This window comes from Erinaceus europaeus, chromosome 8, assembly GCF_950295315.1.
Source record: "Erinaceus europaeus chromosome 8, mEriEur2.1, whole genome shotgun sequence".
NCBI lineage: Eukaryota > Metazoa > Chordata > Mammalia > Eulipotyphla > Erinaceidae > Erinaceus > Erinaceus europaeus.
In genome coordinates this window covers 56,952,795-56,969,841 of record NC_080169.1, presented here as the reverse complement: position 1 = coordinate 56,969,841, position 17,047 = coordinate 56,952,795, and the positions used below count along the sequence as shown (strand labels likewise).

Here is a 17,047-nt window from a genome sequence, read left to right as displayed (position 1 = left end):
ATCTGTGGGCCAGCAGAATTGTTAGCTGTTTAGAAGATATGAATCTTGGGCCTGATTCCAGACTTGCTGATTTAGTATCTGTGTTTTTATAAGATTCTCAGGTAACTCATGTACACATTAGAATTTGAGAAGTCTCACTTTTAACACATCAATTTTGTGACAGTTAATTTTTTTATTCCAAAATCCTTAACATAAATTGCGACTTGATATATTCTATGATATGTAGCTTGCACAGATACTCTACTTCTAGAAACAGAATATTATTTTAATAATATTTAATAAACGTATTCACATTTGGTAATAAATACACAATTGGTGCTTTCTCCTCTCTCCTCTAGGACATTTCTGGTGAGCCTAGAAGAGTCCAGATCATGGAATCAATCTCTATTATGGGAAGCCCCAAGAGCCTCAGTGAAAACTTTTTGCCTAATGGCATAAATGGCATCAAGGATGCAAGGAAAGTCACTGTAGGTGTAATTGGAAGTGGGGATTTTGCTAAATCCCTCACCATTCGACTTATCAGATGCGGATATCATGTTGTCATAGGAAGTAGAAATCCAAAGTTTGCTTCTGAGTTTTTTCCTCATGTAGTGGATGTCACACACCATGAAGATGCTCTAACAAAAACAAATATAATATTTGTTGCTATACACAGAGAACATTATACTTCCCTGTGGGACCTTAGACATTTACTTGTGGGTAAAATCCTGATTGATGTGAGCAATAATATGAAGATAAACCAATACCCAGAATCCAATGCTGAATATTTGGCCTCATTATTTCCGGATTCCTTGATTGTCAAAGGATTTAATGTTGTTTCAGCGTGGGCACTTCAGTTAGGACCTAAGGATGCCAGTCGGCAGGTATACATTTTTTAAATTTTATTATTTATCTGGTATTTTGTACATAAATGTAAACTAAAATTCTGATGCCCTCCAATAATTATCACTCTGATATATATCTGAAAATTCACGTTCTGACCTTGTAAGGACACATTTATAGACCCAAAATAGTATAGAAAGCTGCGAACTTGAGTTTTCCTGATGTAACCAACTCAAAAAAAGGTTAGGGCAACTGAAAAGGTAGTACAGTGAATAAAACATTCAATTCTCAAGAATGACATACCATGTTTATTCCCCAGCATCGAATGTGCCAGAGTGATGCTCTGGCAGTCCCTGTCTCTCTCTTAAGGAAAAAACAAATCTTAAAAGGTACAATTGATTAATGAGTAACAGGTCATACTGTGTTGAGTTGCTCCTTGTTTCCTTAAAATTAAAAGCAAGAATTAACATGTCTTTTCTTTCCCTCTTATTTTTCCTTCTTTCCTCCTCTTTGTCCTCCTCCTTCTTTTATCCTTGCAGGTATCTTTCTATGAAATACTGTTTGGTATGACTGTCAAAAATATAGTGACTAAATGGAGCATGTGATAATTACTATTTTATTTAAAAGCAGTAGTACTAATGAAGTTTTTGTATTTCTCTGCAGGTTTATATATGCAGCAACAATATTCAAGCTCGACAACAAGTTATTGAACTTGCCCGTCAGTTGAATTTCACTCCTGTTGACTTGGGATCATTATCATCAGCCAGAGAGATTGAAAATTTACCCTTACGACTATTTACTCTGTGGAGAGGCCCAGTGGTGGTAGCCATAAGCCTGGCCACATTTTTCTTTCTTTATTCCTTCATCAGAGATGTGATATATCCATATGCTAGAAACCAGCAGAGTGACTTTTACAAGATTCCAATTGAGATTGTGAATAAAACGTTGCCCGTAGTGGCCATTACTTTGCTATCCCTCGTGTATCTCGCTGGTCTACTAGCAGCTGCTTATCAGCTTTATTATGGCACCAAATATAGGAGATTTCCACCTTGGCTGGAGACTTGGTTACAGTGTAGAAAACAGCTCGGATTACTAAGTTTTTTCTTTGCTTCGGTCCATGTTGCCTATAGCCTCTGTTTACCAATGAGAAGGTCAGAGAGATACTTGTTTCTAAACATGGCTTATCAGCAGGTATGTAATATGCTTGCTATTTTTTCTGTTGCTAGTGTTATGCTGTATTAGTATGAAATGCTTTCTAAGTACAGCTTTTAGAATGTAAGATATAAATTCGAATTATGTATACCTATTAGAAATGTTGTCATGTCTAGGGAAGGAAAGAATTGTTTCTTTTTTTAAAGTATTCTATTTGGGAGCTGGGTAGTGGTGCACCTGGCTGAGCTCACATGTTACAGTGCACAAGGATCCAGGTTCGAACCCCCAGTCCCCTCCTGCAGGGGTAACGCTTTGCGAGTGGTGAAGCAGTGTTGCAGGTGTCTGTCTCTCTCCTCTGTCATCTCCTTCCCTCTTGATTTCTGGCTGTCTCTATCCAATAAATAAATAAAACATTTTTTTAAAGCATCCTATTTGTTTTTGAGGTAACATTGGTTTGTAAGACTACATATGTTTTCAAATATTTTAGTACAACTTCACACTGCTTCAAAAATGTCACAATAGCAAACCTGTCATCAAAGTACCAATATCCCTCTACCAGAGGTAATACAAATTTACTCTTGCAATCTAGTCTCCCCATCTCCCCCCAATAGAGACGCACAGCTTTACCCTCTTTGGTAGTGTCAGTTCTGAAGTCCAAGTCCAAAAGTTTGTCTTTCTTTGAATTACCTTGTTTTTCTTTTTCTTTTCTTCTTTTTTTAAAAATTATCTTTATATGATAGAGACAGTCATAAATTGAGAGGAAGGGGGAGAAATATATAGATATAGGCATAGATATATAGATATAAATATACCTGCAGTACTGCTTCATCACTTGTGAAGCTTTCCCCCGGCGTGTGGACACTGAGGGCTTGAACCCAGGTCCTTGTGCATTGTAACACGTGTGCTCAACCAGGTGCACCACCACCTGGCTCCTCTGTTTTCTTTTTCTTTATTTCTATATTTACCCCCAATGAGTGAGATCATTCTGTATTTTCATTTTATATAATTATCTTTAGCATTTCTTGTGTAGTCAATTGAGTGATAATGAATTCCTTTAACTGTTATTTCCGAAACTCTTTGTTACTCCTTCAAATCTAAATGATGACCTTTATAGATGGATAGAGTATTCTGTATTCTTCCTTGGAATGCCTTTTTATTCAGCACTTTGAAAATCTCATAGAAGTACTTTCAGGACTTTAGAGTTTCTGTTGAGAAATCAGATCATATTCATGTTCCTTCATACGTGACTCTGCTTTCTACTTTTAGTTTTTAATAGTCTCTTATTATCTTTTATCTTTGTCATTTTAATAATATTATTTGTCTTGGGGTGTTTACTTTGGGTTTCTCAAAGGTTCCTGTATCTGATTTCCTTCCTCAATTTGGGGAACTTCTTGGCTATTATTTCTTCAAATAATAGTTCTTTTTTTTTTTTTTTTCTCTTTTCTCCTTCTGGCACCTCTGTAATGCAACTGTTGTCTCTCTTAATGTTGTTCCACACTCTCTTACATTATCTTCATTTCTTTTTTTAATTTTTTTTTTAGATTTTATTTATTTATTAATGAGAAAGATAGGAGGAATGAGAAAGAACCAGACATCTCTCTGGTACATGTGCTGCCGGGGATCAAACTTAGGACCTCATGCTTGAGAGTCCAGTGCTTTATCCATTGTGCCACCTCTCGGACCACCATTATCTTCATTTCTTTTAGTTCTTTTTTTAATGTGTTCCTCTGCCCTGTCTTCCAGTTCATCACTTCCGCACGTGGCTTTGTTTTTTCTCCTTGTGGTCTCTGTTCTGCATGTTTTATTTTATCTTAGCTACTATATTCTTCTTTTATAAAATTTATTTTTATTTATTTTGGATAGCAACAGAGAAATTGAGAAGGTAGAGACAGAGAGTGAGAGAGACAGACACTTGCAGTACTGCTTCATTGCTCATGAAGCTTCACCCAGGTTCCTTGCATGTGATATATAACATGTGCCCAGGTTCTCCACCACCCAACCCCACTACCATATATATATCTTTTTTATCTCTGTGATTTCTGTTATGACTTCTTTTTTGACTTTGTTATTTTCTTTTGTTTTTTCTATTTGCTCTTTTCAGTGAACATCATTGGGGCCATTAGTTTGAAATCTTCTTTAGGATGTTTCAAGGTGTATGTGTGTTTGTTTGTTTGTTTGCCTGTAGGGTTATTGTTGGAGCTTGGTGCCTACACTACAAATCCACTGCTCCTGGAGGCCATCTTTTTTCCATTTTGTTGCCCTTTGTTGCTGGTATTGTCATTGTTGCTGGATAGGACAGAGAGAAATGGAGAGAGGAGGGGAAGACAGAGAGGGGGAGAGAAAGACACCTGCAGACCTACTTCACCACCCCTGAAGCAACAACCGATGCAGGTGGGGTTCCAGGGGCTGGAACCAGGATCCTTACATCCGTCCCTGCGTTTCCCCCCATGTGCGTTTAACTCACTGCACTACCACTCGGCCCCTGGATGTTTCAAGTTTTTATCTTGATCCGTAAGTGAGGGTAATTTCCTCTGTTCTCACTATGTTTGATGTTCTGTGAGGAACAAAGTCAGGGGTCTGTGCTTGAGTGGACTTAGGCAATGAATGACCAGGGATTTATGATCACAAATACACTACCATGATGATATTACTGAAATCTAGCTAAGCTGAGTAGTAACCAAGGCTTCAAGATTGCATATGTGCCACAGCCATTAGGTTGTTCTGGGCAGGGATTTAGGTCTGAAAGGAGACTGGTGCCTCAGTCTTGATTATAAAAGCATGCTGGCTTCAGGATGGTAGGAAATAGTATCCGGCAGGCCGTGGACTGGCAAGAGAACCAGGCAGGAAGCAAAGAGTCCTACTAACTGTGTTTGGAGACATCAGCAAGATGTTTGTTGGCTATAAAGGTGATTTTTGTTTACTAGCTTTAGGTTGTTTATGTTTGTTTGTTTCTGCCAGGATTTAGCCCTCTTAATAACTGCTCTCATGACCCAAGAGATGGCACAGTGGGACTCTCTCACATGAAGTCCCAAGTTTTATTGCCAGCATTATATAAGCCACAGTGGTGTTCGGGCTCTTTCCCTCTCTCCTTCAAATAAATCAGTAAGTAGATAAAAATAAGCAAATCTTTATTAAAATGCCTGTCACTTGTGAAATCTATCTAGGGATGGAGCTCTCCTCCTGCAGTCTGTCCCTAACATGTGTTACTGTTGAGACCGAATTCCAGTATGGTTTCCATCAGCCCTGCTTTCAGCCAGATTACAGAGATCATCAAAATAACTGCTACAACTCCAACCCAGTTTACAGCATACAGTTTCTTGACCCTGTTGTCATGTTTTAACTCTAAAATCATAATAGAATTGGTATGGGGTACTCAGCACAATCTGTCCCCCTTCTTCCTGGATTAATAATCTGTACCCTATGGGTCTCTTCCCATTTACAGCTACTGCCATGCAGAAGGATTTCTTTCTTGAGAGGGGTCATCCATTTTTGTCCTCATCACCTGATAGTGATCTTTAGTCCTCTGCTGTAGAAGCTCGTTCATCTTGTCTTCAGGTTCTTTTCTATCTATATTTTTTTAATGTATTGTGGCTTTGATGTCATTGTGAGAAGAGATAAACACTGGTCCTCCCATTATGCCATTTTGGCCTCACTTCTTCACTAATTATTCTGTAAATATATTTCTGCAAGTGGTAATTTTATATCTTGTAGGGCAAAATTTGCTGCCGTCCCTTTATTTCCAGAATGAAAGAACAGCAAAGGATTGTTTATTTTCTTCTTTCATAAATATTATTATTGTCATGAAAATTAGTGTCAGTGAACATATATAGTAAACTAAAAACTAGTAAAAATTATAAAATTTGCAGGAATTTTACTTTAAAAAAGTAGGAACGAGACTCGTTTTGCAGGTGACATTGTTCTAGTTCTTAGCATTCATGAGAATTTTAAGGAGGGCTGGGGAGATTTCATAGTGTTTATGCAAACAGACACTCCTGCCAGAAACTGCGAGGTCCTAGGTTCAATCCCCTGCACCACCATAAGTAAGAGCTGAACAGTGCTCTGATACCAAAACAAACAAACACAAAAAATTCAGGGAGACTTTCATAGAGAGGAATTGACAATAGAGTAGACTATGAATTTCCTCACTAATTCTCCAACATGTATAAAGGAGTTCCACTAAAATTCTTTCTTGTGAAATTTCATTGGGAGACAAGAGCATTGCACCAAAACAAATCTGTAAAGCATTTGTATTTTATAAGGAACCAAGACATCAGGATCTCTGTGTACTATCCAATACTTAAGTTTCTTTCCACAGTTAAAATTTGAAATCAGAAATCTCTAGGCAGGGCAAGATATAGTTCAGCCAGTAGAACACACACATTATCATGTACAAGGACCTGGGTTTAAGTCCCTGACCACTACAGATAAGCACTATGCAAAGGGAAAGAATCATTAATGGTGGGGCAGTGCTATGGTATCTCTCCTGGTCACCTCCACTTTCTCCTTCTCTGCTTCTCACTCTATCTTAAAAACAAACAAAAACAACAACAACAAAAAGAGTTTGCTAAAATTGGTAAAATCACGTGGAATAGAAGCCCCAGAAAAACCCTGAGAGAGAAAAAAAATACTATATTTTGTTCTTTAAACCATCTTTGCTCTAAAAGTATCTATCATTTTCCCTAACTAGATCTAAGGTTTTGATAGCTACTAAGTCATTATCTTCACTTCCTTCAAGAGGTTTGCTTAAGCCTCACCTTTTCTTTTTTTCTTTTTTTTATTAGTGATTTAATATTGATTTACAATACATAATTATGAGATAACGGGTATAATTCCACACCATTCCCACCATCAGAGTTCTGTGTCCCCATTCCCTCCATTGGAAACTGCAGTAGTTCTCCCAAGGTCACAGACATGCATTGATTATTTCTGTAACGATCTATATTTTTATATATTTTCCCACTTTGTCTATGGTCCTGCCTTCTCTCCTTTTCAAACTCACACCTACACCTATTGCTACTTTTGAATGTCCTTCCTTTTTTCCTCTTCTCTTTGTGGGTCTTGGTGTCTGATGGAATTGGAGTTCAGAGCACTACGGTCATTATCCTCTAACATTGCTTCCCCTCTGGGGTTGTGGACCTTCATTTGTGTGTGTGTGTGTGTGGGGGGGAGTGCATAAGGTTGGAGTTATGGCTTCTGTAATTGCTTTTCCACTGGACATGGGCTTTGGCAATTTGATCCACATCCCAGCCTGTTTCTATCTTTCTTTAGTAGGGTAGAAACCTTACTTTTTCAATGACATATCAATTGGATACCATTTTCCTTATTTTTACATTTTTATTTTATTTATTTAATATTTTTCAGATAGAGGAAGAGAGTGAGAAAGAGATCACAGCACTGAGTCTTCCTTCAGTGAGGTTGGGGCCAGCCTCAAACCTGGGTTATAGACATGGCAAAGCAAGCACATTATCCAAGTGAGCTATTTTGCCAGCTTTATTTATATTTTTACAGAGTGGGAGGAGAGAGAGAGAAAGAGAGAACAGAGCACTGCTCTGTTCTCACACATGCTAGACTTATGCTCTAGCCACCAAGCAGCCTGCTTGGTCCTTGAATGCCTTTTTTTTTTTTTTTTAATATTTTATTTCAATGACAGAGATACAGAGCTCAGCTCTGGCTTATGATTGTGCTTAGGACTTCAGAACCTTGGGCATGAAAGTCTTCATAAACATTATGCCATATTCCTAGCCCTCTTGGATTCTATTTTAAATTCTGCTACTCTTTTCCTATTCAGTACCTGAATATTCAGCTCTTCTTACTTAACTCCACTCTTTTTTTTAATAGCATTAATCACCTTCTAACACACTTTGTTTTCCTTTTTTATTGTATTTCCTATCATTTGCCTTCATAGAACATATGTTCATGAGAGGAAGGATATTTGTACGTTATGCACATGTGTTATACCTAGTGCCTAAAACTGTGCCTGGCATGAAGTAGAAGCAAAAGCACATTTGTGTTCCACTGAATGCATATTTCATAACTTTTAAAAAAATATTTATTGATTTATGACTGAGAAGAGAGAGAGTAAGAGACAACCAGAGTATTACTCTGACATGCGCAATACCAAGGAATAAATTCATGCTTGAGAATCCAACACCATTCACTATGCCATGTCCCAGATCACTCCCATAACTTCTGTATCCAGTTGTTTGTCAGTGGACATTTCAGTTACTCCCATGCCTTATCTATTGTGAATAATGAAGCTATGAGAAAAAAGGTGCATATATCCTTTTAAATTAATATTTTTGTGTTCTTTGGACATAAGCCGAGGAGTAGTATTACTGGATCATAAGGCATTTCCATTTTTCTTTACTTAATGACTGTTGTATGCTTTACATTGGGTTGTTCTAGCTCTCCCCCTGCCAAGAAAATTGGTTCAGTGCTGCTAGTTTTCACGGGCCCGCTTGTCCCCACCCCAAGGTACCCCGACAAAGTTCCAGAGTCCGAGAGTTTGAGAGTGCTTGGCGCCGCTGCGGGGGAAGGAGGCAGGAGAGTCTGTTTGGTGATTAGTTTGTCTTAGTTTATAAATCGTTGTTCCTGAATAAAGAAATACAGCTTCCCTGCCCAGCTGTGTGTCCTCGAGTCTCTGTTACCCGCCCGTGAAGCTAGCCCGGCTAGCTGGAGCCACCGAATTTTAACAACAAATGACTATGTGCTTTTCCACAGGGGTTGCACTAGTTTGCGTTCTTACCAACAGTGTAACAGAATTGAATTCATTTATTTTAATTATTTCTTTTAATGAGACAGCAAAGCACTGCTCAGCTTTGGCTTATGGTGGTGCCAGGGACTGAATGGACCTGGGACCTCAGACACTATAGATTATTAAAGCATATGAGCTGGCAAAATAGGGAAGAAAAATAAGGTAACCAAACTGTTTCTCAGGCTTTGTGAGAACTATGTTGAATAAGGGAAGGTAGGGCATAGAAATTTGGTAGTAGGTGTGCTGTGAAACTATGATCTGAAATTGTATACAATTGTAAACAATCATCAAATCACAAATTAAATCAGATCAAAAGAATAAAACTGCTTTTCTTTGAAAAGACAGCAGGTTTGTAGAATGATTGAATGAAGTGAGGTCTGGTGAGATTCAGGTAATATATTTTTCCTTTTTTTTTATTTAAATAAGGATTAATTAACAAAACCATAGGGTAGGAAGGGTACAACTCCACACAATTCCCACCACCCAATCTCCATATCCCACACCCTCCCCTGATAGCTTTCCCATTCTCCATCCCTCTGGGAACATGGACCCAGGGTCACTGTGGGTTGCAGAAGGTAGAAAGTCTGGCTTCTGTAATTGCTTCCCCGCTGAACATGGGCGTTGACTGGTCGGTCCATACTCCCAGTCTGCCTCTCTCTTTCCCTAGTAGGGTGTGTCTCTGGGGAAGCTGAGCTCCAGGACACATTGGTGGGGTCTTCAATCCAGGGAAGCCTGGCCAGCATCCTGATGGCATCTGAAACCTGGTGACTGAAAAGAGAGTTAACATATGAAGCCAAACAAATTGTTGAGCAATCTTTTTTTTTTCTTCATTGGGATATTAATGTTTTACAATGGACAGTAAAATGCAGTAGTTTGTACATTGTGTAACGTTTCTCAGTTTTCCACATAACAACTCAACTCCCAGTAGGTCCTCGAAATATTTTTTCTTCAGATATGCGCTGAAATATTTTTCAGGATGTTGGCATGTTTTTTTCTAGAGGAGCAATGACTAAGAAGTAGCTTTTTTTTTTTAATTTTAAGAATATATTTATTATTCATGAGAAAGGTAGGAGGAGAGAAAGAACCAACCATCACTCTGGTACATGTGCTGCCAGGGATCAAACTCGGGCCCTCATGGTTGAGAATCCAGTGCTTTATCCACTGTGCCACCTCCCAGACCACTAAGAAGTAACTTTTCTTTCCTTTTTTTCAATTTATTTCAAGTATGTTTGGTTATCTGAAAGTGGACAAACTTAAGATGGTTTTAAACTGTAATCTTTTCCATGAATAGGTGTAAACATGTGAATGGAAGAAAGAGAAAGAAACAGAGCATCTTTCTGGCCTTCAGATATAAAGGGTCAAATCTGAAACCTCACTATTTGATGACCAATGTTGGAGACCAAGTCCTTGGGCTTTGAATATTGAATTGTTGGAAAAGTCATGATGCATTTTGGCATAGAAAAATAGAAAAATACATCATGACTTTAATCAAACCTTCAGCCCAAGAAGTTCAGTCCTTTAGTTTTATTGTAACTATATTATTTTCATGTAAAAAGACAATACTAAATAGTCCCAATGTAGAATATAATACATTCAGAGTTAATCAAGCCTGGCTTGATTATAACTGCAATGTCAGTGCAAAGAGATTTGGGAAAACATGAGTGTATAATTGGGAAATTGGAAAGATATATTTGTGAGGCAGTTTAAGTGAATAAGTAAGTTCTCTAGAGCTTTATCCTCAGGGAACTAACAGCTTCAGATAGGAATAGGAGATAAGATGAATGGAAATCAACATAAATATTTTTCAGATGAGGGACAAATATATTCAAAGAAAGAAGAAATTCCCTGTCTACTTGGATAGTGCACTGCTTTGCTGTGTGTGTAACCCAGGTTCACAGCCAGCCCTTCCCTTCCTCACCTCCCTCCCCAACACATTGAAGGAAGTTTCAGTGCTGTGGTTTCTTTCTCTCTCTACCTGTCTCCTTACTATCTGAGAAAGTCAGCTCAGGTTAATCCCTGAAGATGGCCAAAAAATAAAAAGTGAATTCCCTGTCTGGATTCTAAATTGACATGCAGACAGGATGTACTCAAATATTCAACCAAGTTTAAACCAATTTGTAAAACTACCTCAAAACTAAATAGAACTTTTCTCTTACCCTAGAACCAACCTGCATTTTAGGGCTTTGGGATTCCAGAACCCCTGTAATAGTGATGTGTTATGATATATAATTTCTCTGTTCACACATAATGGGGGGGGGGAGTGAATGAATGAAACCAGAGAACAGCTTCATACTGGTTTATAGTGGTGCTAGGGATTGAACCTGGGCCCTTTGGTACCTCAGGCATAACAGTTTTTTTGTATAACCAGTATGCTGTCGCCCGTGTCTAGAACAGAATTTAGTCTTCTTTTTGCTTATCTCCCCCTTTCTTTCCTCTTGGAACACTTCCATCCTATTATTCTCCATATCATTTTCTTAAACTTAATTAATACAACTTACGTTATGTCCTGATATGATGTGTTTTTATGTCAGCAGTAAACTTTGTACAAAATCTCTTAATGTTCTACTAAAAAGGGGGAGGGGGAATTCCAGTGGGCCCGTGACTTTACTCATTTTTGCCTGGGCTGGACAGCTTATGTGCAGGTGGGCTAAAAATATTGTCTGGGAGGATTGTATCAGAGTTGGGAATAGGACCAGAAAGCTAGATCAGAGCAGAGAGTAGCTCCCAAAATATAGGAAAAGTATATAAATACCACTAACTATAAATCCCATTGATCGGTGTCTATTCGTATTTAGCACATGAGCCTGTGTAACCTCTGCATCCCTGATGGTCTGAACTTACATTCCGTGGTCATAGCTAGGAACATTCCAAGCTGCACTCATTTCAGAATCAGTCTCTCTAGAATGGCAGAGTATGTTGACCCAGCACTGCCTTCTTTCAACATGAAGACCCCAAATCTCATTTGCTACACTCTTACTTTTAGGTTCCTGATTATTAAAAATTTTTGTACTGCTTTAAATCTTAATGCTTTTCAGCCACCAGATTGCAGATTCTACCATGACACCAGCCTGAATTCCCTGGGCAGATGATCTCACCAATGTATCCTGGAACCCCACCTCCCAAGACCCCTATCCCATTAGGGAAACATAGAAACAGGCTGGGAGTATGAATCAAGCTGCCAATATTCATGTCCAGTGGGGAAACAATTACAGAAGTCAGACCTCCCACCTTCAGCACCCCATAAAAGATCTTTGCTCTGTACTCCCAGGGTGATAAAGAATAGGGAACCATCCAGTCGAGGGGATGGAATACAGAACTCTGATGGTGGGAATTGTTTGGAATTGTACACCTCTTATCTCACAATCTTGTTGCTCATTATAAAATCACTAATACAGTAAATTTTTTTAAAGATTTTTTTTAATCTTTATTTATTGTATAGAGACAGCCAGAAATTGAGATCAGGAAGGGAGGTAGAGAGGGAGGGAGACTGAGAGACACCTACACCACTCGCAAAGCTTTCCCCCTGTAGGTGGGGACCAGGGGCTCGAACCCGGGTCCTTGGGCACTGTAATATGTGCACTCAACCAGGTACACCACCACCTGGCCCCTTAAAGTAAATTTTTTTAAATGGAAATTCACATTTGCTTTCTTCCTAGGTTCATGCAAATATTGAAAACTCTTGGAATGAGGAAGAAGTTTGGAGAATTGAAATGTACATTTCCTTTGGCATAATGAGCCTTGGCTTACTTTCACTCCTGGCAGTAACTTCCATCCCTTCTGTGAGCAATGCTTTGAACTGGAGGGAATTTAGTTTTATTCAGGTATGTGGGATTTTGTTTGTTGAAGTACTGGGTGGTTCAGAATTTAATTGTTAATTATGGTTATATTCATAATATTGTCCTTAAAAAATAATGTCTAAGACTCAGGGGCTGCATTTATCCATCTGCTTTTGAAAACATATAACTTGAAGCCAGTGTAAGACTGCTCAGGTTTAGTAAATTAAAGATTCTGCAAGTTAGCTTTATAGCAATCAATCTCCACTATTTTAAGAAGAAAGGTTACTTTTTAAAAAATAAAATGGTAGGGAGTCGGGCAGTAGTACAACGAGTTAAGCACCTGTGGTGCAAAGTGCTTCCCGCAGGGAAGTCGCTTCACAGGTGGTGAAACAGGTCTGTAGGTGTCTATCTTTCTCTCCCCCTTTCTGTCTTCCCCTCCTCTCTCCATTTCTCTCTGTCCTATCCAACAACAACAATAAAACAACAAGGGCAGCAAAAGGAAATAAATAAATTTAAATAAATAAATAAATAAGTAAAAATAAAATGGTAGTGTGGATGAGTGAATTTAGATCACGTTTAATTCTAAAAGTCAATTATTTCGATGAATAAAGAATATATATGTGTTCTTTATCACTTTGTTGGGGAAATGTTTATTTCTTACTATGTGCACTTATTCTGGTGCAACATCACTCAGCCCCTGAAATGTTGATTTCTAAGATTTGTTCTTACAGCTGTTCCACATCATCCTCTTATATTTTAAGTCTAGAATAATCATATTGAGTTGAAGCAAAGAGGTCACATACACAAACACTTGCATTGACAAACTAGATAAGCTGGTTATGACAACCAATCTATGAAATATAAATGTATGTGTGTGTGTGTGTGTGTGTGTGTGTGTGTGTGTGTGTTTCTTTGCCAGATAAATGCTCAGCTCTGACCTCTGATGGTGCAAGGGATTGAACCTGGAAGCTCAGAGCCTCAGTCACAAACATTTTTACATAACCATTAAGTGATTTCCCCCAGCCTTCAATATATTTTTTATTATATGTATATATATATGTGTGTGTCTGTCTGTCTGTCTATAAGGTTTTTTTTTTAATCACTTGTTTAGTAAGTTAAATATTCACCTCCAATAATATCTAAATAATAAATCTGCATATTGTTAAAATATATAACTCAAATTTAGACCATAGCTATATTATCACAAAATCCATTAGATCCAAATAATTGATAATACAGTTATGTTGTGTTATTAAATTGTTATTTATTGAGATTTTAAATTGGGAGGGTTGCCTATTTGAGCTTTTTAAAAAGTCATTTAAACCTTTCAAATTAAGAATATATCCTTTATTTAAATTCATATTTCCTCTTCAAAGGAAAGAAAAACTTAGTACTTTCTTAACTTCTCATTTAATCACACCTGTAAAGAAATAGAAGGTCCTCTGATAAAAAGTGCTAGACGGGTGTAAACTATCATTATAAATTTAGATGAGTAGTTGTAAATGGAGCAATTTTCTGTTAAAGAGTTTATCCTTTTCCAGTGAAGTTAGACATTACGTCATTATATTAACATACTATTATGTTTTATGTAACAGACTTTCTTGAAATGAGCAATTGAATATAATTTAGGGAACCCAGAATGCTGACGCTTTAAGATTTTAATTTACAAAGTTGCCTAGAGAAACAGGCTAGATAGCATAAAGGCTATGCAAAGAAACTCTCATGCCTAAGGCTCCAAAGTCCTAGGTTCCATCCTCAGTACCTCTAGAAGCCAGAACTGAGTAGTGTTCTGGTAATAAATAAATTACTTTTTATAATTTAATTTAATATAGACAACAAAGCCATATTAATCTTGAAATTTTAAAATTATATTTATATTATAAATTAATTCTATATGATTTTTCATACTTACCTTCAACTGATATATGTAATATAATTATATGTGTGTATTTATGCATGTGTATATATATGTATGCATGTATATATAACATGTTATATATATAAGCATTTATGTATGGACTGAAATACAATGTGATACACAGATAACCTTTATAAAGAAAATTATCAGCTTCTACCAACATCGTAATCGAAAAGCTAAATTTTAGCTTTTCCTTAGTGTTGATAATTCTGAGGAAATAAACTAAAATATAGAAAAGGACTTTAAGTGATAATATTTATAGTTGAGGACAGTTGGAATCATAGTAAATCATCAATGAAAAGGAATGATTAAATGAATTACAGCATATCCATACAATAAAGTATTCTATATTATTGTCATGCCTCCATATTTAATAGCATGAATAACTATTCTGTTCTTTATGAATGATATAATCAGAATACTGAACTATTTTCAATATGTTATCTGTATAAAGTATATATAAGTATGTAATATATGAATATTTAAATGTTTAATGGAGTAAATAACAAATAATAGTTCAATAGTTTATAATTTAAAATAGTTTTTGTAACCAAGTCTTATAATTTCTCTGTAAAGAAAAAATTTCCATTAAAAATAATTTATAATAGTTTTATAAAAATACAAAAATGGCATTTTTATGAATTTATAGGTTAATTTATGAGTTTGAATAATGTGTGTCTTTCATTTTTTTCTTCTTCCCTTCCCCCAAGTCTACACTTGGCTATGTTGCTCTGCTCATCAGTACTTTTCATGTTTTAATTTATGGGTGGAAACGAGCCTTTGAAGAAGAGTACTACCGGTTTTATACACCACCAAACTTTGTTCTTGCTCTTGTTTTACCCTCAGTTGTGATTCTAGGAAAGATCATTTTGCTCCTTCCATGTATAAGTCGAAAACTAAGGAGAATTAAGAAAGGTTGGGAAAAAAGCCAATTTCTAGAAGAAGGTATGAGAGCAGTTCCTCATCTCTCACCAGAGAGGGTTACAGTAATGTGATGATAAATGGTGCTCACTGATTCCATAAAACGTTCTATTCACGCCATTATTTTATGACGCCTTCTATGTTCAATTGTAAGTGCACTGTCAAATTGTTGTGGGTTGAAACTTACTCAGTGACATCTCAAACAAATGAGTGGTACATGTTTTCAAATTAATTTTTACAAATGTTACATTTTGTCAAAATGAATTGTTGTGGTTAACTTTTTGTTGTATTGAGTATTTTGTTTTGTATAACCATAACATTACTGTTATTTTAACAAACTGGATTCCATAATTAGACAAAATGATCTATAGTTAATATAATGTTAAAGAATTATTAACCCACAGCATTTTGTTTTAATATATTTTACTGAATAAATAAGATTTTCCTCTAAAACTTAAGTAAGGTTTTAATTGTTATTCAGCATAAGATATAGAAATGTATGTTCATGAATCATTTTTGAGAAGTGACACATTACTATGTAGGTAGGTCTATAGGATAATATTCCTATATTTCTTTCATAGATAGGATTTGAAGGATGAAATTAATTATATGAAGTTACTTGATTGACTATATGGATAAACACACAATTTGAACATGAAATTATATTTTAAATGCATATTTTTAATTTTTATCTTATTATAGAGCAAGCAGATATTAATAAAGTGATCTACTTGCAGTTCAGTTGGCACACCGATCAGGGAAAAGACAGTAATAATTTGGTGTCCAAAACTGGTTTTCCTAATATAGAACCCTGAGGATATTATTGTTTCCAGTAGGAGGAAAGTGTTAATTTTATACCCAAAGAGTTATTTGTCAGTTGATCTTTTTGTTGTACTTTAACTAGTCAACATTGTCTATGCTATAACATCCAAGGCATTGTTCTAAGCACTTTACTTGGGCTATCTCATTCAATGCTATCTCATTCAATCTCAACCAGTGACAGAGAAGGTAGTTGTTATCCTTAACTTCTGTATGGGAAAACTGAAGGATAAAAAAATTATTTTGGGAGTCGGGCGGTAGCGCAGTGGGTTAAGCAAAGTGGCGCAAAGCGCAAGGACCGGCATAAGGATCCCAGTTTGAGCCTCTGGCTCCCCACCTGCAGGGGAGTCATTTCACAAGCCATGAAGCAGGTCTGCAGGTGTCTATCTTTCTCTCTCTCTCTCTCTCTGTCTTCCCTTCCTTTCTCCATTTCTCGCTGTCCTATCCAACGACAACAACAACAATAAAACAACAGGGGTAACAAAAGGGAATAAATATTAAAAAAAGAAATACAATTCAGTATTTAAAAAAATTATTTTGCCAGGACCAATAATTCATTAGTTTTAAGAGCCAGCATTAAAGTTAGACAGTCATATTCCAGAAATTAGTTTTAATCATAAGCTATCTCTTTTTAAAAGTATATTTCTTTTATAAAATATTTATTATCTTTATTTATTGGATAGAGACAGCCAGAAATTGAGAGGAAGGGGGAGGTAGAAAGGGAGAGAGGCAGAAAGACACCTGCAGCCCTGCTGGACATTTATGAAGCTTTCCCCGTGTAGGTGAGGGTTGGGGGCTTGAACCTGGGTCCTTGTGCATAATAACGTGTACTCAACCAGATGTGCCACCACCCAGCCCCAGTTGTAAGGTATCTCTAAGCCAACA

General features: G+C 36.8%; 1 protein-coding gene across 4 annotated transcripts in view; it reads left to right on the top strand.

Annotated features, from left to right (window-relative positions):
- Nucleotides 1–16,675, top strand: part of STEAP2 (STEAP2 metalloreductase) — a 43,227-nt gene extending 26,552 nt beyond the window's left edge. For all 4 annotated transcript variants that reach the window (XM_060196263.1, XM_060196264.1, XM_060196265.1 and 1 more), the window contains 4 exons: nucleotides 339–863; nucleotides 1,486–2,013; nucleotides 12,385–12,549; nucleotides 15,133–16,675. In XM_060196263.1, coding sequence (XP_060052246.1) covers nucleotides 372–863; nucleotides 1,486–2,013; nucleotides 12,385–12,549; nucleotides 15,133–15,417 — 1,470 coding nt within the window. In that variant the 5' untranslated portion in view covers nucleotides 339–371 and the 3' untranslated portion in view covers nucleotides 15,418–16,675. The remainder of the gene's footprint in view (nucleotides 1–338; nucleotides 864–1,485; nucleotides 2,014–12,384; nucleotides 12,550–15,132) is intronic.
- Nucleotides 16,676–17,047: the final 372 nt, after the last annotated feature.